Raw genomic sequence first — 19,534 nt, 5'->3', positions numbered from 1 at the left:
GAAGCAAAGTCGATTCGAGAAGAGAAGGCCAGGTTGGATGCACTTTACGAAGCCGTCGCTTTATGGGAAGAAGAGGAGGAGGAAAAGCTAGAAGAGCTGGAGTGGGAGCCGAGTCAAGGAGAGAAGGCAAAAGGGCTGTCTGAAGCAAAGTCGATTCGAGAAGAGAAGGCCAGGTTGGATGCACTTTACGAAGCCGTCGCTTTATGGGAAGAAGAGGAGGAGGAAAAGCTAGAAGAGCTGGAGTGGGAGCCGAGTCAAGGGGAGAAGGCAAAAGGGCTGTCTGAAGCAAAGTCGATTCAGGAAGAGCAGGAGCGGTTGGATGCACTTTGCGATGCCCTCTATGAGTGGGAGGGGGGAGAATTACGGAGACTGGCCGCGGACGAGCAGAAGCTGGGGGAGCTGGAGATGGAGTCGGCCAAGGGTGCTCAGCAAAAAGAGAAGCCAGGGGGTTTGCTGGAAGAACCCACAGCTGCACCATGCGTCATGCCAGCTGTTGCGGTGCGCCCTGCGTCTGCCTCTGCCTCTGCCTCTGCTTTGGCCTCCTCGCTTTCCCCGCAGGAGGGGGGCGTGTCCGAGGCGTCGTGCAGCTTAGAGGAGGCGCTGGCTGTCGAGCGGGAGAAGCGGCGGCGCGCCATGGCGAAGGAGAAGCTTCTTCGCGATGAAAGAGACGCGCTTCGCGCCAAGGCGAACGAGTACCGTCTTCATAAAATTGCCGCCGCCGAGACCCAGGAGGAATTGCGGCAACTCATCCCTCGTCCACCGCTTAGCCGCCGCCGGGTGGAACTGCGGACGCCCACGCCAACGCAGCCGGCCCCCGCCTCGGCCGCTCGCCGAAGGCTGCGGGAGCTGCAGGCGTTGGGGGCCGCGAAGCGGCAGGAGAAGGCTGCCACGGATGTCACGCGCGTGGCCCGCGGCTACCTAGATCGCCGGTACGTTAAGGCTTTGAAGGCGGTAACGGAGGCGTACGTGGAGCACAGGGTGGACCTCGATCGTGACGAGCCCCCCGTGCTGGATCACAAATTACTGCATCAGTTTTCCGAGGTGCATCAGGCAGGGGCGGCGGAGGTGCGTAAGGTGCGACGCATTGCCACCGTACAGGCATTTCTGCGGGCCGCAAAGAGTGCGATGCTGATTGGCGGCCGCAAGGGTGCCTCAAAGTCCACGGGAGTCAGCTCCACAACAGTCCCGCAGCTTGAGAATCATCACCTTGCGGCACTGCAAGGCTTTCTGCGCATTATTAGAGCAAAGCGGGAGCGTGCAGCTCGTAAACATGCAACAGCGACTTACTTGTGCAAGCTGCGGCAACTTGAAGTCGCTCCCACGCTGGCCAATTTTGCACGCGTGTTGTACGCCAAAAAGGAACGCGCTGCTCGTGCTCGTGCGATTCTGTATTATTTAAATGAGGCGGAGGAGAAGGACGCCGTTGAGGCGCGGGCCGCTGGTAAAATTGTAAGGTTTGCGCATACAGTGGCAGCACGAAAAGAGCTGTCTCGCCGCAAATCAGCCGCAATGCGTCAGGTGCAGGCGGAAGAAGCCGCTGAAAAGGTGCTTTCCTTTATGCGGATATGCCACGCCAAAAATGAGCTCTGGAGGCGGCAGTTGATGGTGGAGGAGCAGCGCACGCTGGACATTGAGATCGAGGCTATGCTGCATTACGCGGCGATGCAGGTGCAGCGTGCGTACCGCGCCTACCGGGCGCGTCAGCTGGTGCGGAAGCAGCGCGACGCGATGGAGAAGTACTGGAACACCATACAGGCCCAGGACGAGGAGATCACGGCGGCCATGACTGCCATTGCCGCAGAAGCAGCTGACCCGAAGGAGCTGTGGGCCAGCCTTGGCTACTTCGCCCCGGACGAAGAGTGTGAGCCAGACAGTGATGTAGAGGAGCTGCTGCGCTGTGTGACTATAGTTCAACAGGCGGCACGAGGCTGGCTGGCGCGGCGGCGCGTGCATGAACTGCAGCGAAGACTTGAGCAGAACTTCACCGAGCGGCAGAAGCAGGAGCAAGAGGAACTTCCGACCGCTGAAAGCGAGCATGAGCAGGAGAAATGAGAGGGAGATCGAAACTCCCGCTTACTCTCATTTGTTTTTGTTTTTACTACTTTTTTTTTTTACCTTTGCCTTCTTTCTGACTCGGGCTTTCTATTTATTTGTGAATTTTTTGTATTTGTTTTGTCGGGCTTGCTCTTTCGTTATTTTCTGTACCTCACATGCCTCATCTTCGATGGACGCGTCACTTGCCCGCCGACGACGCCGACGACGCCGACGACGCCGACGACGCCGGGGGCGCAGCGTGGGGGGCGAGGGCAATGTAGCAAGAGATGTATAGTTGAACTTCCTCCCTTCCGGCCCTTCGCGCGTCCCCCCTTCCACCAGAGAAATGAGAAATAATAGTAACGAGAGAGCGGGAGCGAGAGAGCGGGCGGCGGGAAGGGCCGGCGGGTTGTGTAAACCAGCCGCAAAGGGAGGCGGGGGAGGCGTCTGGGGCAGACGCGATTTGAAATGTGTTGATTTTTTTTTCTCTGTCTGCTGCTGCTGCTGCGCCTCCTTCCGTTCCTCCCTTTTGGGGGCTCACGCGCCAGGCGAGGCTGCACGACAGTTTGTTATTATTGCTGCTATTGCATTTTTGTTTTTGTTTTTTATTGCCTGGCCTTGCACTGGGGCGCGAAAGGAATGCTCTTCGAGCCCTCCGGCGTGCTCCGCTCCGACTACGGGGCGTACTGCCACGCACTCGGCGTCACGGAGCGGGAGGAGGTGTACCGCTCCATCGTCACCGACGAGGAGCGGCGGCACGAGGCGGAGACCAAATACCTCGCGACGCACCCCCCCAGTGATGCGGACACCAGCACGGAGGCAAAAGATTCGTCTCTCTCCCCACTGCAGACATCCCTCCCCACCGCCACCCCTTCCGCCACCATGCAGATGGCCGCCCATTCCGGGCGTAGCGGGTCGATTGGGAGCACAAAGAGCAGGAAGAAGGCTGCGGCAGCTAACGACGCTGGCAGGCTTTCTTCGCCCGCGGCCCCACCGACGCTTACGTTTATCGCGATGCGGCATCTCAAGTTCTGCCTCAACGAGCGTGACGTCAAGCCCCTGGCGCTCGCCATACCGTACTGCGTCTCACTTGTCTCTGTTGAGCTCGTTGGCTGTGGGTTGTCTGAGGAGAGCTATTTCCTGCTCGTGAAGGCGATCTACATGAGTCGCCGCGTGGCCTCCGTGACAATTGACTTTAACGGCGTTGCCAATTCAGGCTTCTACACCGACCCCACCGTCTCTCACTTGACAAGCCCGCGAACCTCGACGCGGGTGGCGGGCGTGTCGCTTGCGAGCCCCACGCCGGACCCGCTGCTGAGCCAACCGCCCGCAGACTCCATGACGGGGAGCATGCGGCGCTCCTGCGTGATGGGCGGCGGGAGCCGCACCCTGACCACGGAGAGGTCGCTGTCGCTGAGGAAACTGTTCGGCGCTGACGCACCCACCTTTCATCCCACCGATTACAGGGGCCTCAAAGGCGTGCTCTTGTCGCTCGAGCAACAGTCTCGCGAGGAGAAGGGGCGAAAGGGAAAGGTAGACTCCAAGAAGCAGACGCAGCTGCAGCAGCAGCAGGACGCCCTGGCGCAGATTGACAAAGACAACCCTGTGCTTGTCCCGCGTGGGTGGGCCGCTATGCTGCTGACTGGCGTAAAGCACCTGAGCCTGCGGGGGAACGGCATTACCAACGATGATGTCGCAACCATGGCGTCTCTGCTGCTTTGCCACCCACGTAGTGAACTCGTCAGTCTTAACCTGTGGGGTAACCGTATTGGCGATGATGGGGCTGTGGCGCTCGCACAAGTGCTGAAGGAGAACCGCACGCTACAGGCACTGGACTTGGGCCATAACGATATTGGGGACATGGGGCTCCTTAGCGTGGTGGACTGCTTCCGCATGCAGGAGGTGCCGTTCGAGAGGCTGCAGATGTACCGCAAGCGGCAACTGCTGCGTCGTGATGCGACGATGCGGGAGCGGCAGCTGGCGACCACGCCTCCCCCGACCTACCCCAGCTACCAGGAGGTTTACACGGCGTGGTACCAAGCCAGATACCCTGCCGTTGCCGAGGAAAAGAAGGAGTCTAAGAAGGGCACGCAAGCGAAGGCGAAAAAGACAGAGCTTGTCTTGGTCCGCCCCACCTCACCGTTTGACCGTGATTGCTTTCGCATGGAACACACAGTGCGGGTGCCTGGCAACACCGTTTTGCGTTGCGTCAACTTTGGAAACAACCGAAGGGTGACGCTGGGCGGCGCGCGCGAGGCACTGCGTGTTTTGTCTCTTCGCGAACCTTTAGAGGAGAGTGAGATGTCGGCGCTGCAGAGCTGTGCGTTGCAGCCGCCAGAGCTTTATTGCGCCGCCATTACGTTACGCACCTTTGTGATTCTGCACGACGGTGATCCTGGCCTGCGCGCGGTGCAGCGGGAGCTGAGCGATATGCTCTACGAGCGGCTGCTTCTGCTGCCGCAGGTTCCCCTCGAGACGGAAGTATCCGGGGATGAGGCCAAGAAGAAGCCCTCGCGCAACAAGAAGTGAACAGCAGCGTGCAAGTGCCGCTTGTGCCATTTGTATGTACAGGGAGTCTGGAGTATAACGAGGAGGAAGCGAAAACAACGTTGTCTTGGCTGTGCTTTTGCGGGCGCTCCTTTGCTGCCGGCGAATTGCCTTATTTGTTATTATTATTTATTTTGCGTCTTGCGTTTTCCTTCTGCAGCGACTATTTTTTTTCTTTTTTTCTTTTTTTGGCAGGTGGCGAAGCGAATATGTCGTGGCGGGCGCGTTTCACGCCGTGTGTGGCGTCGCTCACAGTGTGGCTGAATCCGAAGGACCCGAACTGCTTTGGCGTGCGCAACTGGTGGCGCAACAACCTTCCGGAGCTGCAGCTGCTCAACCCCTTCTGCACCTTCACCATCCAGGAGCTCTCCTTCGGCGAGCCGCACATGTACATCAACTACACCCCCACCGACCAGCGCATGATCCGGCTCGCAGGCGCCACGGAGGAGGAGTGCGAGGACATCATGGAGGCCTGCATTACGTACGGCATGAACCACGCCGTGATTGAGCGCCCCCGCACCGACGATGGCGGTGACTTAGTGAACCAGCCCGCCATCACCTCCTTCGGCTACACGGAGAGTTTTCTCTCCAAACTAGAAGTCTCACCACCAGCGGAAATAGGCCAGCGGACGCCGGAGGGCGTGGACGACCCCGGCCAGAAACCGCGCATGTACCCTCGCAACGTCGGCTGCAAAATTATGCCGTGACGAGCCATACTGGGAACGAGCGGAGCCGCGACACGAGGAGTGGAGGGGCAGGGGGCGACAACCGCAAAAGTATTAGAAGTATTGTTAGTATTATCATTGCCGTTCGTACGAGTTTGGCGGAAGGGCGGCCGTATGCAAAGGAACAAACAAAGAAAAAAAATGCCAAATATGCCGGATTCGGCTTTGCAGGGGGTTATGGTTAACGTTAGCATCGCCCACTTCATTGCAATGGGCGTAGAACTGCGCAACTGAGACAACAGCAGCATCAGAGGCAGCAGCGCAAGAGAGAAAAAAAAACAACAAACAAAGCAAAATAAAAAAAAAAGTAGCAGCGAACAGCTCGTTTCCCGGCTTGACTGGATCTGCGGGGAGCAAGTTTCGTCGCTGAGTGTGTTGAGTCCTCTTTATATTTACTACTTCCGTTTGTTTGTTTTTCCTTCGCTCTACTATTTGCTCAACGATGCGTTGCGGCGGGCTCACATGCATCTCTCTTTTCCCCCTCCACCACTCCCCGTGTGTTTTTTTTCTCTCCCCGTGATGAAGGAGGTCGTTGCGCGCGCGGCTACTCGGCAGGGCGGGACCGCTGCCCGTGGCTCGGAAGCAGACGGCGACAGGCTCACGCACGAGGTCGGGGTGGCGAAGGGAATGGGCGGTCCCTTTGAGAAAATGGCGAAGGACATCGCCGTGCGGATGCGGTCCAAAGTCCATCAGCAGAGTTTTGGCAACTCCGTGAGGCGGGCGCAGGAGCGTCGGTTGTCCCCCGCGGGGCGGCTGGCGGTGGAGCGGGTGGCGGAGCTCGTGGCGCTGCAGCAGCGCCACCAGCGCACCTTCGACCCCGCGCTGCGGACGGAGGCGGTGCAAATTCTGCGCGCCCTCCCGCTCCTCTCCACGGACGAGGACCCTCGCTTCGTGCAGGCGCAGCGCGCGCTCCGCGTCGCCGCCTACTTTGACGCCGTGGACCTCCCCGCCACCTACGCCCTCATTAACCAGCACACCAAAAACGCCTTCCTCTTAGACGCGGTGGCCGTGTCCGCCTTTTTCCTCATACTCTCCAAGTTGCGGCACCCGCAAACGGCGGAGATTGTGGCGATTTTGCTTCCGCGCCTGCGGGAGGTGGCGCCGGACCTAATTCCGCGAGAGGCCATTCACGTCCTACGGCTGCTGCACCGCTGCGGGGTGGGGGACGCAAGCCTCGTAAAAATTCTTACCGACACGGTCGTCAAGACGGTTGCCGACACCCCACTCACGGATGTGCGTCAGTGCGCCGTTATGCTGGCCGAGGCGTACCCCGAGGAGGCCAAACAGGTTCTTGCCGCGGCGGAAACGCGGCTCTGCAGCGAGGTGGAAGTTTGCGAAGATGCAGCTGCGGCCAAGGGGATAATTTTGGATGTCTGTCGCGTGATCGCTTTGACCTGCAGCGGCCCACGTGGGCTTCTCAACAGTGTCGCCCGCCGCTCCATGGATCTGGCGCCGCAACTGACGCCACTTGATATTGGGTACATTTTAAAGGCATTTCATATGTGCTCGTACCGCCATTTGCGTCTCTTGCGAGTGTTGTCCTCCTCACAGGCGTCGCACCTAACAGAGCCAGCCGGAACGCTGAGGGACCCCACCCCGTCTGCCGTCTCCATGACTCTGCAGGCGCTGGCCCACTTTTACGTCGTGGGGTGCGAAGAGGTTGTACTGACACTAGTGAACGCGGTGCTGTCGTCGCTGGAGGGCCTCAACTTCGCCCTTGCGATGGTCGCTTGTGTCCGCCTTCAGTGTGTCTCACCGGGCGTTGGACAGGCCACAGAGCTGCTGTGTGGCGCACCACTACAACGCTACCTCCAGAACGCCCACAGCGTGGCAGTCACGAGCCGTCTCCTCTACGCCCTTGCACAGGCTGGACGATGCGTCACCGCGGATGACGTCTCCAGCCTGCAAGTCCTCTTGCGGGCCCTGCTGCGGATCCGTTCCCCCATTCCAGACGATTCTAGGAGCTTTTTATTGGAAGCCGTGGCCACGTTGGCTGCGGACAGCCGCTGCGTTGACGACACGCTGAAGGAGCTGGTTGCCAAGGCGCGGGAGCGGCTGTTGTGTGATCACAGAGGTGCTTCTGCACCCTCGTAGTTTGCGGCGGACGGCGCATGGATGGCGCGCTTGCGTGCGTGTGTGGGGGCCTGCCACCCGGCTACCTGCTGCGCGACACTTCCTTTTGGTTTCTTTCAGCGTGGCGAGGGAGAGAGAGAAAAAAAAAAGGGAGGGGGGAGGGGCAGCGCACATAAACCGGAAGCAAGGCAAAAAGGAAGAGAAGCCAAAAAAAACAAACAGACAACAACAACGTGAAAATGCGGCCCTTTGGCAATAGCATGGTGAAGGAGCGGCAATGCGTTTTTGTTTTTGTTTTTTCTCGGCCTTCCGCTGTTGAATGCTTCAAGCGTGTTGTTTTGTTTATTGCTTTTGTTTCATTTTGCAGGAATTGCCGTTAGCACGCAATGTTCGCCGACAGCACGTTGATGAGCCCCGACTTTGACGAGGAGGCGTACCTGCGCTACGCCCTCCACGCCTCCAACTGCCAGGCTGAGCAGGCGCGTCTCGCGTCCTGCGCCAAGGCCGTGCGGGAGGAGGTGCACAAGATACTCTCGGAGAACGCGGAGGACATGCTGCAGCAGGTCACGGCCGCCTGCCGAGCGCAGCGCGACGTGGTGGCGGTGCGGCAAGCCACTGCCTCCCTCGTGAGCTCCACGAGTAGGCTGCGGCACACCGTGCAGGAGCCGTACCGTGTCATCAACGCGAACATCACAAAGTTGCAGAACACGAGCCTCGCCTTAACGACATTGCGGAGTGTTCTGAAGTTTGTCGGCCTCACCACGCGTCTGAAGAGTCAGCTCCCGCAAGACCTTGCCCGGGCCTCTCGCACGCTGCGGGAGGTGGAAGAGCTTCTTCAGATCAGTGACCTCAAGGGGATCGAGGTGGTGGACGCCCGCATGGACGCCGTGGAGCGCGCGGCAGTCACCATTCGCACCAAGGCCCAGGAAATGCTGCGGCGTGGGGATGCGCAGGACGCGTCGGGTGTGGCCATTTCCTTGCAGTGCCTCTTTACTCTGGGGAGTCTTCCTCGGGTACTCGGCACCCTCATGACGGAGCAGAAGCGTGAGGTGATACGCACGCTGATGCGGGAACTGGACCTGCAATCCATGATCGACGAGGCGAGCCATGGAACCGGCACCACCGCCAACGATGCCAACCTGCGCACGCGTGAGGTTCTCTTCACACACATCAAATCAGCCCTCGCGAGCGTGTCGCAGCACACCCAGGTGGTGGTCGCTGTCTGGCGCGTCCTGGTGAAAAGGGCGGATCCCACCACGCACACGCCGTACCTTAGCGCAGTGGAAAACCCGACCCTGATGCTAGGTGATTACTGGCAAGTTGTCATGGAGAAGCTCAGGGAGCGGCTACAGGCAGTTCAGAAGCGTCCCAGCTTCCTCGCAGCCCTGGCCGCGGACGTGATGCACTACCAGAGTCTACTCAACGGATTCCTAGGCGGCATGGATGGGCTCCTGCAGATACTGGATCGCCTTGTGGAGCATGACGCGGTTGCGGCGAAGCAAACGACTGCTGGGTCATCGCCATTTGCCAAAAAATTACCTTCCACTTCTACTAGCGCTACTGCCGCTGCCTCCGAAGGGTTGAAGCGGGTTTGGCTTTCCCAGGTCACGCAGGAGGTGGATGAGCGCTTTGCCGCGCAAGTGCTAGACCGCCATCGTGAGCGACTGCATCACATACTCTCAAGACTTCAGTCTATCCTTCCAACCGCGGGCGGGCGCACGACGGTAAGTGTCGTTGTTGATCTTCAACGACCCGAGGTCCCTGCGGCAGCCCGTGCCTTGGATACACGCGCGTACACCATCTTGGCGACACAGGATGTGGCGATGTACCGGCAAAATCCTCACACGCTTTCCATAGTGTTGGACTGCATCCTCCAGTGTCTCACCGCCTTTATGCAGCCAGTTACGGGGGCGACGGGGAAATGGCCACTTCCGCCACTTCCCGCTGTGTCTGGTGAGGCGACTGTGTCGCAGCTGCTCCACATTTGCGTCAGCAATGCATGTACGCTGCTTTGTAATGATTTGACGGCGTTACTGGCGTCGCTCCCAGAGTGTGAGCTCTTTGCCGCGGGTGCCATTATGAACGGGCGATGGGCTCCCACCGGCCTGGGAGGCGAGGAGCTGGAGGAGAGGCAGACAGCTGCCTCCAGTGAGCAGGAATCGGTGCTGGACAAGTACCACCAGCTCCGTGGTTTTGCCAAGGAGTTTACGTCCATGAGTGAGCAGGTTGTGCAGCCCTTCTTTAGGTCTGCGGCGGTGCTGCTTCTGGACTCCGTTTTAATGTGCGTGGACGGGACAGCCGAGCAGGCGGCGGCAGGCGTAGGACAGCTACATAGCCAAATGCGACACTTCATGTCTCACTTTTATTACCTGTTTGAGCCACAAACTCCCACGTTGGATGAACAATCCAGGCGACTCACAAATAGACTCCTTGCGAGACTCATCGTTGCTGTCGCTTTGGTGTATCCCTTTACGACAAGCACGCAGCAGCACCTGGTGAACTGCCTGCAACAAATTACACGCGTGGTGCTGTCCTTTGGGCCGGCATTTACGCATGGAACAGTTGCTCGCAGCACCATGGCGCTGAAGGGGCAGCTGCATCAACTGGCAGTGTGGTACAGCCTGCCGGAGGAGGTGGGCGAGAGGCCAGTGGGGGAATGGTACAACATCCTGCAGACACTCCCCCCCATCGTGACCCGCTTGTTGCTGCTGCAGCGCGTTCTTCGCTCCTCCAGTAAGGTCAAGAAGCCATACACCTCAATGGGACTGACTTCAGGAGGGTTTATGGAGCTTCTGGAGTCTATCGTGCTGGAGCAGCTCCACACCAACGACGTTCCACCACGCGCCCTCGCCGACGCAAGTGGCGGATCGCCAGAATTGACGAGGTTGGGGGAGGTGTTGGGCGCCGTGGAGCGGTGCTTCCACGAGACCGCGGCGGCGTCGCGTGAAGACGCCGTTCGAGGGCCGACCACGCAGTGGATGGAAAACCTCTGGGCGCTGCTGAAAGCCTGACATATGGGCAGGAATGAAACTTAGAACGGGCAAAGAAGTACACGCTTTGTCGCGGATGCTTTCATTCTTCTCACTTTTTTTTTCATTATCATTTTTTCTTATTGCTTCACCGCTCTCTCCCTTTCATTGGGGTGGGCGGAAGTTTTTCAACCGCTGGGGCCAGGTTGTGCTTCATCCCCTCCCTCTTTCCCAGTTCTTCTTGTCTGAGTTCAACTCGTGTGTGTGTTTCATTTTTTATTTGCGGTTGCCCGCCCTCGCACTCTCTCTCGCTGAGTGTGCGTGCGGTGTGGGGGGCAATGACCGCGCTGCTGCAACAGCTGCAGCATGTGCTGGCCACCTGGGACACCGCCAACGGTGCAGGGGAGCAGGGCACGATAGACTGCGGCCGCAAGCGGGGAAGCAGCAGGCACAAGCACCTCTTCATGGCCTCCGTGGAGGCTGCGGCGGCCAATGTTCACAAAGGAGCCACCGCCGGTGATGGCAGTCATGGAGCTGCGAGGAAGGCGAAGGAGTCGTACCCGTTGTGGTTGACAGAGATGGACTGCGGTGCCGACGACGACGACGACGACGACGACGAGGTTGTGGGGCGGCGGAGCCTGCAGAACGCACCGGACGCGGACTTGCACGCGGTGAGTTCCTCGGACAGACCTTTGGACCCGTTGCTCTCGCGGCGACGCATCACGAAGGTGGAATTGGCGCGGGCCGCTCTTGCGCTCTTCACCTCCAACTCCGGCATCTACCGGCCCATCCTGCAGAAAACGCTCGGGTTCATCTTTGGTCTCATCGACGAATTGCTGGAGGAGAAGGCGGATTTCGCAAATGGGGGCGGGGCTCCGCAGAATTGCCTGCCGGCATGGAGCGCCACGGAGAAGGAAGAGGTGGCGGCCGCACACGAGCGCATGCGCATGATGGAGGTGCGCATGGCAAAATTAGTGGATGAGGCGGCCATGCAGCGCGATCACCTCAAGGCGGAGATCGTGGCCGCCCAGGCGCGCGAGGCCAAGTTGGAGGGTCTACTTAAGCACCAGTTTGTTTTGTCCCACGCAAGAGGGGTAACGGGTGATGCCGCCGTGCCGCCTGACGACGATGAGAATTCGGCGAGGTACGTGAAGCGTTTGATCGCCCGCGCTGCAAACGAGAAGGCCGTGGATGAGCTGCAGGGGGAGGTGACGGCGCTGCAAAAGGAGCGGGATGAGCTGAGCCGCCGGCTTCAGGAGCTCATGACCCTGAATGGGAAGTACGCCCAGCAGTGCGTCGAGCTCGCCGCCCGCCTCTCGGTGCTCACGGACCACAACATTGCCTTTGCGGTGGAGTGCCAAAAGCACCAAAATGAAACTTTGCTCCAAACGCAGCGAAGCGAGCGGCTTCAACGGGACCTTCAAATCACGCGCAACGTCTTGATGTCCGTCTTCGTGAGTCGCCACTCTTCGCTCCAGAGCTGGTGGGAGTCTCTCCGTGAGAACCGAATGAAGAAGGCGGCCGAGGCCTTCCTCCGCTTCGCGCAGCCCCCGAAGCGGCTTTCCTCCGCGTCAGAGGCCTCGGTGGGAGATGAGGCGAGCCCCGCGGCCGCGGCGGAGTCGAAGGAAGGCACCGCGTTGGCGGGGAAGAGTGAGACCGGCGGCGGTAGCAAGGAGGCTTTCTTCCCCGCCGCCGCCGCCGCCACTACCACCGCTGTCGTCAACGACAACGCGCTGTGCCACTTTTGGCTTCCAAGGGCAGGCAACAACCCGGATACCCCGGAGCATTTGCGTTCCTTTTCCAGCGTGGAGTACGTTCGCATGAAGCCTCTTGTTGCAGAAAGCATTGTCTATGTCATTCTTTCTCAATGGCGTCAGGAGGCGGAGGCGAAGTCCTTGGATGTTTTTACCCGCGACTACGTGCTGCATGCAATACAGCAAAGCGAACTTGACTCCCAGGTTACACCAGAGACCTCGCTGCAGCCTGGGGTCGTAAAAAAGGCCAACAAGCACCTTGTCGTGACCTACGCGATAGACGCGGTTTCTCGTGGTCCCCACTGCGGCTCGCTGACCTATGCCTTTGGTTTAGTGTCAAGAAAGCAGGTAACCGCAGATCTTTTTCGTATGCTGGAGTTTGATGCCGCCATGCTAATCGCTATTTGCCGTTTCTTGGATATGGAGCGGGTTCCAACAGGTGAGCCGCAGGGTCTCATACCTGTGGTTCAATTTGCGAGCGTCCTAGTCGCCATGTATCCCTCCTATCCCTTGGCTCTCCTGCGGCAGCTGCTTGACGCGGCCCGAAACGATGCTGGGAATCAAACGGAGTCGCTCGAACTGCTGAACTACAATGTCCTCCTGCCGGAGCGTTTATTCCTGTCTTCGGCGTCTATCACTGTGGAGAATGCCGGCGTCCTGTGGAGCACGCTCTTCAAGCATCTCTTGTACGAATTCATCTGCGATGATGTGGTGGACTCCTGGCAGGCAATAGAAGATGCTCTTTGCGCCTACTCCATCTCTGCAAGCGTTGCAAGTGAACATCAGATTCTCTACCAGGCGATGGGATACGCTAGCGTTGAGGATGGGAAGTACTGGCTCCCCGCGATTCGGGTGGCGCTTTCCTCTTGGGATGCCCTACGCGCCGGGAAGAACTCCCTTTTACTAGAGCATGTACCGCACGTGCCGGTGAAGGCGGTGGCCAAGTACCTGCGCGACCAGTTACTCATTCGCCGTGGAACTCGTCCGGCGTCCTCTAAAGACAGCGATGCACTTCTTTCTGGGTTGCAGGAGCAGTGGAACAAGTTTGCCGGAAGCCACGGCGAGTTGGACTTTGAACGCTACGTCCGTCTGGTGGAGTCTCTTGACGGGAGACGCCACGCGGTATGGGGTCCCGCTGCCATGGCAGCAAGTAACATTGTCCGCTACGTTGATCCTTCCGAGGACCTATCGGTGAGTGCGTTACTGGCGCGGCTGCAGGAGGGAAAAAAGGCGAAGGAGTAAGAAGACAGATTTTGTGGGGGGCGCCTGACTTTTTTTTTCTTAATTTTTTGCCGCTGACACTTGGAAGCGCCCATGTAAATATATCCGTCGTTTTTTTTGTTCAATTTTGTTTATTTTTGGTTGACTGGCTGCTGCTCTCGTTCTCGTTGTTGTTGTTTGATTTTGTTTGTTTGTTTGTTTTTCCCCTTCGCCCGCCCCCTTTCCCCGCCCCCTTTCCCCGCAGGCCCCTCCTCGCAGCGGCTGAATGAGACGGTGAGAGGGAACTGCATGTGCATAATTATGCCTTCTTGCCCCCTCGCTCTCCCTGCGTTGCCGCTTCGTTGTGTGTGGGTCTGGGCGGGGCGTGCATTGCTGCAGGCGTGTAGTGGACCGCACCCAACCCTTTGCACGCCTTTTTTCGTCTGTCTCGACTCTGCAGTGAAGTAGCGGGACGGGGGAGGTGTTGGGCGTTCCTTGCGTTGCAGGCAGGCGCACAGTGCCCCGGACACACCCAGGCATTCAGCGACACACACACACACACACACTCTCACACACACGCTCGTATATATATATATATATATCAAGAAGGAAATAAATAACGGCACGGCAAGCAGCAAACCGAGGAGCGGTGACGGCGATTGAGTGACGCCATGTCGGAGGAGAAGGTGAAGGTGCTCGTCCTGGGCCCGAGCAAGTCGGGGAAGTCCACCATCACCAACTTCCTCGCCGGGGTCCGCGACACGCCGACAAAGGAGTACTACGAGACCAAACCCCTCCGCATTCTGGAGGTGGAGATCGGCCTCGACAACCTCAAGGTGGGCAGCCGCCACGTTGCGGGCCCAAAGCGGGCCGTCGTGCAGCTGTGGGACCTCAGCGGCAGCAGCAAGCACCAGGCAGGGTGGCCAGCCGTGGCGGCCAACGCGGACGGCATTATTTACGTCTTTAACCCTGAAGTGCGGGGGTCGGAGAAGGAGCTTGTGCTGTGGTACAAGAAATTTGCGCTTGACCAGGACGAGCTGGACGAGAACAACAACTTCAAGATGCGTGTGCTGGACAAGCACTCCTTGGTCTTCTCGCATCACTCCTCGGTGCCGGAATTGGCCGTCGGCGACAACGCGATCCCCGCGCTGCCCAAACAACTGAGGGGCGTGCGCGCCATGGAGACCTCGTTGGATTACCAGAGCGGCAACTTTAAGGAGGCATTCGATGCCATGGTGGAGCAGATTATTCTCTCACGCATACTAGCCGAGGAGGATGAGCTTTTGCAGAAGGAGCGCGATGCCGGAGATGCACCTCGGGTGCTGCGTTGAGCTGAAATGGGGCGGTGATTCTCATGCTGAATGCGTCTTGGTGGTGGCGGAGGCGTCGAAGGGAGGGATTGGGAGAATGAGGGGTGCAGAGCGGCGGCGTGCCCTCTGCGTGTGTGCGTTGCCACTGGGCGCACGCACGTGTGCCATTTATTCGCTGGCCCAGTTTTTGGGGTTGCCTTTGCCGGGTAGAAGAGTACAAGACAAGCACCGCGCAGGCGGGGGGCATATATGCCACAAATGTGGACGAGGCTGTAGTGCAGAGGGGATCCATTCTTCCTTTCCCTGTCCCTCACTGCCCTGTTTTACTTATTTTATTGTCGAACACTCTGAAAAAGTTAGAGCTGCGCGCAGATGTAGAGGTATTCGTATTGCTTCTCCCTGTTATTCTCCTCCTCTCTTGGTACTGCTACGGCTCTTGCCTGCGTAGGGTTCTCCCTGCGTGGTCTGATTGTCAGCGGTAACTCCCTTTCGCCTTTTCTCTCTCTCTCTCTTTTTTTTTGTTTGTGGGTATTTATTGGCGGACAACTAGCGTAGGTTTTTTTTCTTTGGGTTTTTAGTTTATCTTTGCTGTGTTTAGTGTATTTTTTTCTTTGTTTTTCTGTGTGACGCTGTGAGTAGCTAAATCCACACATAAATACATCTGCCTTTACATATTGTGCGGCTGTGGGTGACCGCAACTATTTTTGTTTTTGTTGTTTTTTCCACCCCCTTTGCCTCCCACACGCGTCCCTCCGCGGATCTGGCGTGTGGTTGCGGCGGCGAAGCGAGGGAAGGCGGCGTTGCGAAGGGCGGCAACCAGGCAGGGTAGGGACGAGAGCGGAGGAAGTGCGTGGGGCTGCGGGTCGAGAGCCACTCGGGCGGGAAACCACAAGGGCGCAAGGGAACACACGCGGGGAACAGCAACCCCACACCCTCCCACACGCACACGCACACAAATAAATACTTCACACAAACGGTTGTCATCACCATCGACCACCGTGCCGGCCAGCAGGTAATACATATATACATATATATATATATCTGCATATATATATATATATATACCCACACACACACATTTTCTTCAAGCCTTTTTTTCCTTTCCTTTTGCCTGACATTTTTTTTTCTGCTTCGTGTGTGTTCGGGTCAAAGTGTGCTGCTCAACGGCTTGAGTTGTGGCGGCCTGCGGAGTCATTTTTTTATTTATTTTACTTTTGCCGTTTATTTGCCTGCTCCGCTTTGGGACGCGTCCGGCGTGTCCGATGCCGTGTGAGGAGGGCTGCTGCCCACGCGAAAAACGCGACGTCGCCGACGCGCATCTCGGCTGGGCCCCGTGCGCCGAGCCGCAGGAGGTCTCCCCCCCGCCGGAGGAGGAGTACCTGGAGATCGACTACGACTCGGGGATCGAGGAGAGCTCACAGTACGTCTTCAGCCAGCGACCGTATTGCCGCAACATGGCGGCTGCATGCTGCAGCCACGATAATGAGGAGAAAAACGAGTGCAGTGGAGGCTGTGCGCGGGAGCAGAAGCAGCACGATAAGGGACCTTACGCGTGCGATCAACCACCTGTGTTTCGCGGGTGGCGGCTGCAGCAGCAGCAGCAGGAGGAAACTCTTCCACCTGGCTGCGGACGCGCCGCGCTTGTTATCTTACTGAGCGAGGCGCACCGCAGGCACCTTGCACACCTCCGTTGCCGCGGCACCTCAGAGGAGGGTGTCGCGGAGGCGCGGCGACGTTGGCGCACCGTTTCCGATCGTCTCCTGGAGGAGTTCGAGGAGTGGGGCTATTTCGCCGCGCGCATGAAGTTCCACAAAATGTATCTTTTCGATTTGGTGGACAACTTCTTTGACTCTGGTTCTCGCGTAATCGAGCTGCAACGGAACAAGGAACACGTTTTAAGGCGGCTGGGGGAGCTGAAGAAGCGGAACCAGTTCTTTCTGAAGCCTGAGGCCGAGCTGCCCTTGGTACACGCCGCCGCTCCTGCCCGAACGGCGGGCGAGGGAGCGGCGACGGCGAGGCCCACCGCAGCCGCGGCGTCGCTTACTGTGATGACCGTGGCGCGCCTGAACGAGCTCCCTTGCACCGCATGCCAGAAGCAATTGGAGACGGAGCCCGGCGACATTTTGTCACCTTCGCTCGACTCCTCACTGGGGAGCGGTGGAGGGGCGAGCAGCTCACCGTGCAGCAGCGACACGGAGGAGGATGGTGACGCGTGTTGCAGTCCACCCACTACAAGCTATGGCTCGTGGCTCCCAGCGCCTTGCCACTGACTAGAGCGGGGAAGTCTCACCTCTTTGGGTATATGTGTGTGTGGGTTTTTTTTCCCCGTCGTTTCTTTGTTACTTGTCCTTTCTTTTTATCTCTTTCTCTCTCACTGTATGTGGTGTGTATTTGGTGAGTTCTGTTCCCAAGCGTCCCCCGAGTTTGTTTGTGTGTTTTTTTTTGTTTCGTTGTGTGTCTTTTCGTGTTTCGCGCTGCAGTTGTTTTTTTCTCCCTGACGGTTTTTTTTTTCGTCCCCTGCTGGTGTGTGTGTGAGAGAAAGAGAAAAGTGAGAGATGAGCGAGGAAAGCGCCACCGATGGCTGCAGAAATAACCCCGACTGTATTACTGAAACAACTGACGAGTCTGTGTGTGTGTGTGCGTGTTCCGCTGTTACTTTCAGCATGGCTGGAAGTAAATGTGTGAGAGAGAGGGGGCGGGGGTGGGGGGAGGAGGGAAAAGAAGAGGGCAACACGATATTGTATTGAATGATTTTCACGGAGATGTTATTGTTTTTGATGTACATGTGAGTGACTGTGTTTGTTTCCGCGTTTCTCTTTATATCCGCCCAGCGGCGAAATGGCTGACGCCGCGGGGCGCTGGGATATTCACCCGTGCAGCCGTTTGTACGCGTACGCGCTGCCATCGAGCAGGCGACGCTGGGGGTGTTGGACGCCGTGCGTGTGTGCGTGGTGCCACTGAGACGGCCGCAAACTCGCAGCCGATCGGCGGATCGCACACCTCACCGTTTGGCCGGCCGACAGTCACCGAGGCGCGTGTGGTTGTGTGTGGGAGAGTTGACGCTCGCACGCCGTCTGTCTGCCGGGGAGAAGATATTATTAAAAACTGGTGCATGGGCGGAAAGTGCGGGCGGAGCCGCCGTAAAGTTCCGTGGAACAGAATGGAACGCGACGGGCGCCTTCTCAAAAGCGAGAAGGCGAGGCCGCGCCCAAACGAAGCAAACGAAAAAAAAGATAAGACGTTGAGGAGAACAGGGGGGAAGAGACGAAGTACGTGCCAAGAATGAGAGGCTGCGACGCGGGGTGTGCGCCTTCGCTTGCTGGCCTTGACTGCCGCTCTCCGACTGCCCACGCGCGCGTTGAGTGCGCGGCGTTTGGGCGGTGGTGGTGAAGCGAAGGGGGGTGCGTGTGTATGTCTGCGCCTTTTTGGGGGCTGCTGCCTCTTGCCCGTCGCCCAACTACTCTTCTTTGAAGTGCCTGCCTCTTTGCTGCGTTCCTGCGCCTCGCACACGCTTGCCATTTGCATCTTTGTCGTCGTGTGTTTCCGTAAACTCAAACTTTGCCTCCCTCCCCGCTGCCGTTTTTTTTCTCTTTCTTTGTGAAACCCCTTTTGTGTGTTTTTGTTTATTTCTTTCTTTCTTTGTGTTTTCACACACTTCTACTGTTGTACCTGCGTTGGTTTGTGCCTCATTTGACCATGTACCGTCCCCGTTGCGGTTTCCCGCGGGGGGGGCGGTGCGTCTTGGGCGGAGTAAATCTGCTCTTCTCTGCGTGTTTGTTCTTTTGCTGCGAGTCCCCCCTCCCAAACTGCCGTGTGGTTGCACGCGCCCCTCTCACTGCGTGCGGGTGTTTCCGGCCCGACACACGTCTGGGACTCCTCTGTGCTGTGTGCAGTGGTCCGCCACGAGTGCCGGGGCTCTTTGTTGTTATGTATTTATTTTTTATTTTTTGAATTTATTTCGGGGCGTCTCTCTCCCTCCCGCGCGCTTTTTTTTTCTTTTTGGTTTTGTGTCCTCCCACCGTGCCCCTGGCTTTCTCCCGTCGGACGCGCAATTGTCATGCTTAAACTGCCGCGGCTTGGGGCCGCCGTTCTCTCTTTCTCTCCCTTTCTTTCTCTGTGCGTGTGCGTGTGTTATTTTCGTTTTTGTTTCTATTTTGTTTACGGCCCTTCCGCGTTGGAGCGCTGGGGCTTTGCGCTGGGCCCGTCGCCCCGCGTGCGTGTCTCTTTGGGTCATGCCGCCCGCCGTCCTGGCGGTGCCTCCCCCCACGCAGGGGCCGCAGCGGAAGCCGTGCAGGCGCCTCTTCCGTGGCTTCCTTTGCGGACCCTGTCGGGCGGTGTTTTGTGTGTTTGCTCCCCCCCCCCCATTCGTTTGTTTTCTTTTTGTTATTATTATGTTTTGTGATTTCACGTTTATTTCGCTCTTCTGCCGAGTGTAATGTGCGCGATGGCGGACGCCGCCGTCCCTCTCGCCGCGCGGCGGGCCGCAGCCCCCCCCCCTCCCGCAACACACACACACACACACCGCCAACTTTTATTTTTCTTCTGCGCCAACGCCCCCTCCCCTCCCGTGGGTGTGCCACGCTGTTTTTTGTGCCTCGTGCCAGTGCAAACGAAACGCGCAAAGAGAAAAAAAAAACAAAGACAAACACAAACACGCAATCGTGCAGGAAAAACGACGCAGGGAGCAAACGAAACTAAAACGCAGCTGCGCGGGTAATGGCCCGACGGACACGCAGCCAAATAATCAGTGAGAGCCGCATTTATACATACATACATACATATATATATATATGTATGCGTGTCTCTGTGTCTCTGTGTGTGTGTGTGGGTGCCACTAGCATTGCCTCAACGGGTGGTACGTGAAGCGCAACAAGCAAGCAAACGTTTTAAGTAAAAAAATGGCACACACACACACACACACA

At 58.0% G+C, this 19,534-nt stretch overlaps 8 protein-coding genes across 8 annotated transcripts in view, besides 22 other annotated features; all 8 read left to right on the top strand.

The window, feature by feature from the left end:
• The window catches only part of Tco025E_00634 (uncharacterized protein), a gene marked incomplete at both ends in the record, with an annotated part of 5,943 nt that extends 3,891 nt beyond the window's left edge, over positions 1–2,052 (top strand). Inside the window, one exon of the mRNA XM_029367574.1 lies at positions 1–2,052. This exon is cut by the window's left edge and continues 3,891 nt beyond it. Within this exon, the coding sequence (XP_029232342.1) occupies positions 1–2,052 (2,052 nt within the window).
• Positions 2,053–2,082: 30 nt separating this feature from the next.
• Positions 2,083–2,174: a sequence feature (A-rich).
• A 68-nt stretch (positions 2,175–2,242) lies between these two features.
• Positions 2,243–2,283: a microsatellite.
• Positions 2,284–2,522: 239 nt separating this feature from the next.
• Positions 2,523–2,542: a microsatellite.
• Positions 2,543–2,599: 57 nt separating this feature from the next.
• Positions 2,600–2,640: a sequence feature (A-rich).
• A 33-nt stretch (positions 2,641–2,673) lies between these two features.
• On the top strand, positions 2,674–4,563 carry Tco025E_00633 (uncharacterized protein; the record flags this gene model as incomplete). Its single annotated transcript, XM_029367573.1, has 1 exon — positions 2,674–4,563. The coding sequence occupies one exon, from the start codon at positions 2,674–2,676 to the stop codon at positions 4,561–4,563; it is 1,890 nt and encodes a 629-aa protein (XP_029232341.1).
• Positions 4,564–4,747: 184 nt separating this feature from the next.
• Positions 4,748–4,771: a microsatellite.
• Positions 4,772–4,790: 19 nt separating this feature from the next.
• On the top strand, positions 4,791–5,288 carry Tco025E_00632 (putative NADH dehydrogenase subunit NI8M; the record flags this gene model as incomplete). Its single annotated transcript, XM_029367572.1, has 1 exon — positions 4,791–5,288. One exon carries the CDS (start codon positions 4,791–4,793, stop codon positions 5,286–5,288), a length of 498 nt encoding a protein of 165 aa, XP_029232340.1.
• A 288-nt stretch (positions 5,289–5,576) lies between these two features.
• Positions 5,577–5,613: a microsatellite.
• A 212-nt stretch (positions 5,614–5,825) lies between these two features.
• On the top strand, positions 5,826–7,400 carry Tco025E_00631 (putative mitochondrial RNA binding protein; the record flags this gene model as incomplete). Its single annotated transcript, XM_029367571.1, has 1 exon — positions 5,826–7,400. One exon carries the CDS (start codon positions 5,826–5,828, stop codon positions 7,398–7,400), a length of 1,575 nt encoding a protein of 524 aa, XP_029232339.1.
• Positions 7,401–7,765: 365 nt separating this feature from the next.
• On the top strand, positions 7,766–10,390 carry Tco025E_00630 (putative conserved oligomeric Golgi complex subunit 5-like; the record flags this gene model as incomplete). Its single annotated transcript, XM_029367570.1, has 1 exon — positions 7,766–10,390. One exon carries the CDS (start codon positions 7,766–7,768, stop codon positions 10,388–10,390), a length of 2,625 nt encoding a protein of 874 aa, XP_029232338.1.
• Positions 10,391–10,686: 296 nt separating this feature from the next.
• Tco025E_00629 (uncharacterized protein) lies at positions 10,687–13,344 on the top strand (the record flags this gene model as incomplete). The annotated part of the gene is made up of 1 exon (XM_029367569.1): positions 10,687–13,344. One exon carries the CDS (start codon positions 10,687–10,689, stop codon positions 13,342–13,344), a length of 2,658 nt encoding a protein of 885 aa, XP_029232337.1.
• An 89-nt stretch (positions 13,345–13,433) lies between these two features.
• Positions 13,434–13,490: a sequence feature (A-rich).
• Positions 13,491–13,524: a microsatellite.
• Positions 13,525–13,828: 304 nt separating this feature from the next.
• Positions 13,829–13,880: a microsatellite.
• Positions 13,881–13,885: 5 nt separating this feature from the next.
• Positions 13,886–13,904: a microsatellite.
• A 69-nt stretch (positions 13,905–13,973) lies between these two features.
• On the top strand, positions 13,974–14,633 carry Tco025E_00628 (Rab family, other; the record flags this gene model as incomplete). Its single annotated transcript, XM_029367568.1, has 1 exon — positions 13,974–14,633. The coding sequence occupies one exon, from the start codon at positions 13,974–13,976 to the stop codon at positions 14,631–14,633; it is 660 nt and encodes a 219-aa protein (XP_029232336.1).
• A 535-nt stretch (positions 14,634–15,168) lies between these two features.
• Positions 15,169–15,231: a sequence feature (A-rich).
• A 298-nt stretch (positions 15,232–15,529) lies between these two features.
• Positions 15,530–15,587: a microsatellite.
• Positions 15,588–15,631: 44 nt separating this feature from the next.
• Positions 15,632–15,676: a microsatellite.
• A 198-nt stretch (positions 15,677–15,874) lies between these two features.
• Positions 15,875–16,882, top strand: Tco025E_00627 (uncharacterized protein; the record flags this gene model as incomplete). The annotated part of the gene is made up of 1 exon (XM_029367567.1): positions 15,875–16,882. The coding sequence occupies one exon, from the start codon at positions 15,875–15,877 to the stop codon at positions 16,880–16,882; it is 1,008 nt and encodes a 335-aa protein (XP_029232335.1).
• Positions 16,883–17,034: 152 nt separating this feature from the next.
• Positions 17,035–17,078: a microsatellite.
• Positions 17,079–17,235: 157 nt separating this feature from the next.
• Positions 17,236–17,257: a microsatellite.
• A 973-nt stretch (positions 17,258–18,230) lies between these two features.
• Positions 18,231–18,261: a sequence feature (A-rich).
• A 276-nt stretch (positions 18,262–18,537) lies between these two features.
• Positions 18,538–18,571: a sequence feature (A-rich).
• A 545-nt stretch (positions 18,572–19,116) lies between these two features.
• Positions 19,117–19,134: a microsatellite.
• Positions 19,135–19,231: 97 nt separating this feature from the next.
• Positions 19,232–19,267: a microsatellite.
• Positions 19,268–19,370: 103 nt separating this feature from the next.
• Positions 19,371–19,408: a microsatellite.
• Positions 19,404–19,443: a microsatellite.
• A 71-nt stretch (positions 19,444–19,514) lies between these two features.
• Positions 19,515–19,534: a microsatellite.

This window comes from Trypanosoma conorhini, assembly GCF_003719485.1.
Source record: "Trypanosoma conorhini strain 025E chromosome Unknown Tco_14.4_contig_00015, whole genome shotgun sequence".
In the NCBI taxonomy this organism is placed as follows: Eukaryota; Euglenozoa; class Kinetoplastea; order Trypanosomatida; family Trypanosomatidae; genus Trypanosoma; species Trypanosoma conorhini.
Note: the sequence above shows the minus strand (reverse complement) of the source record. Positions and strands in the feature narration are given on the sequence as shown.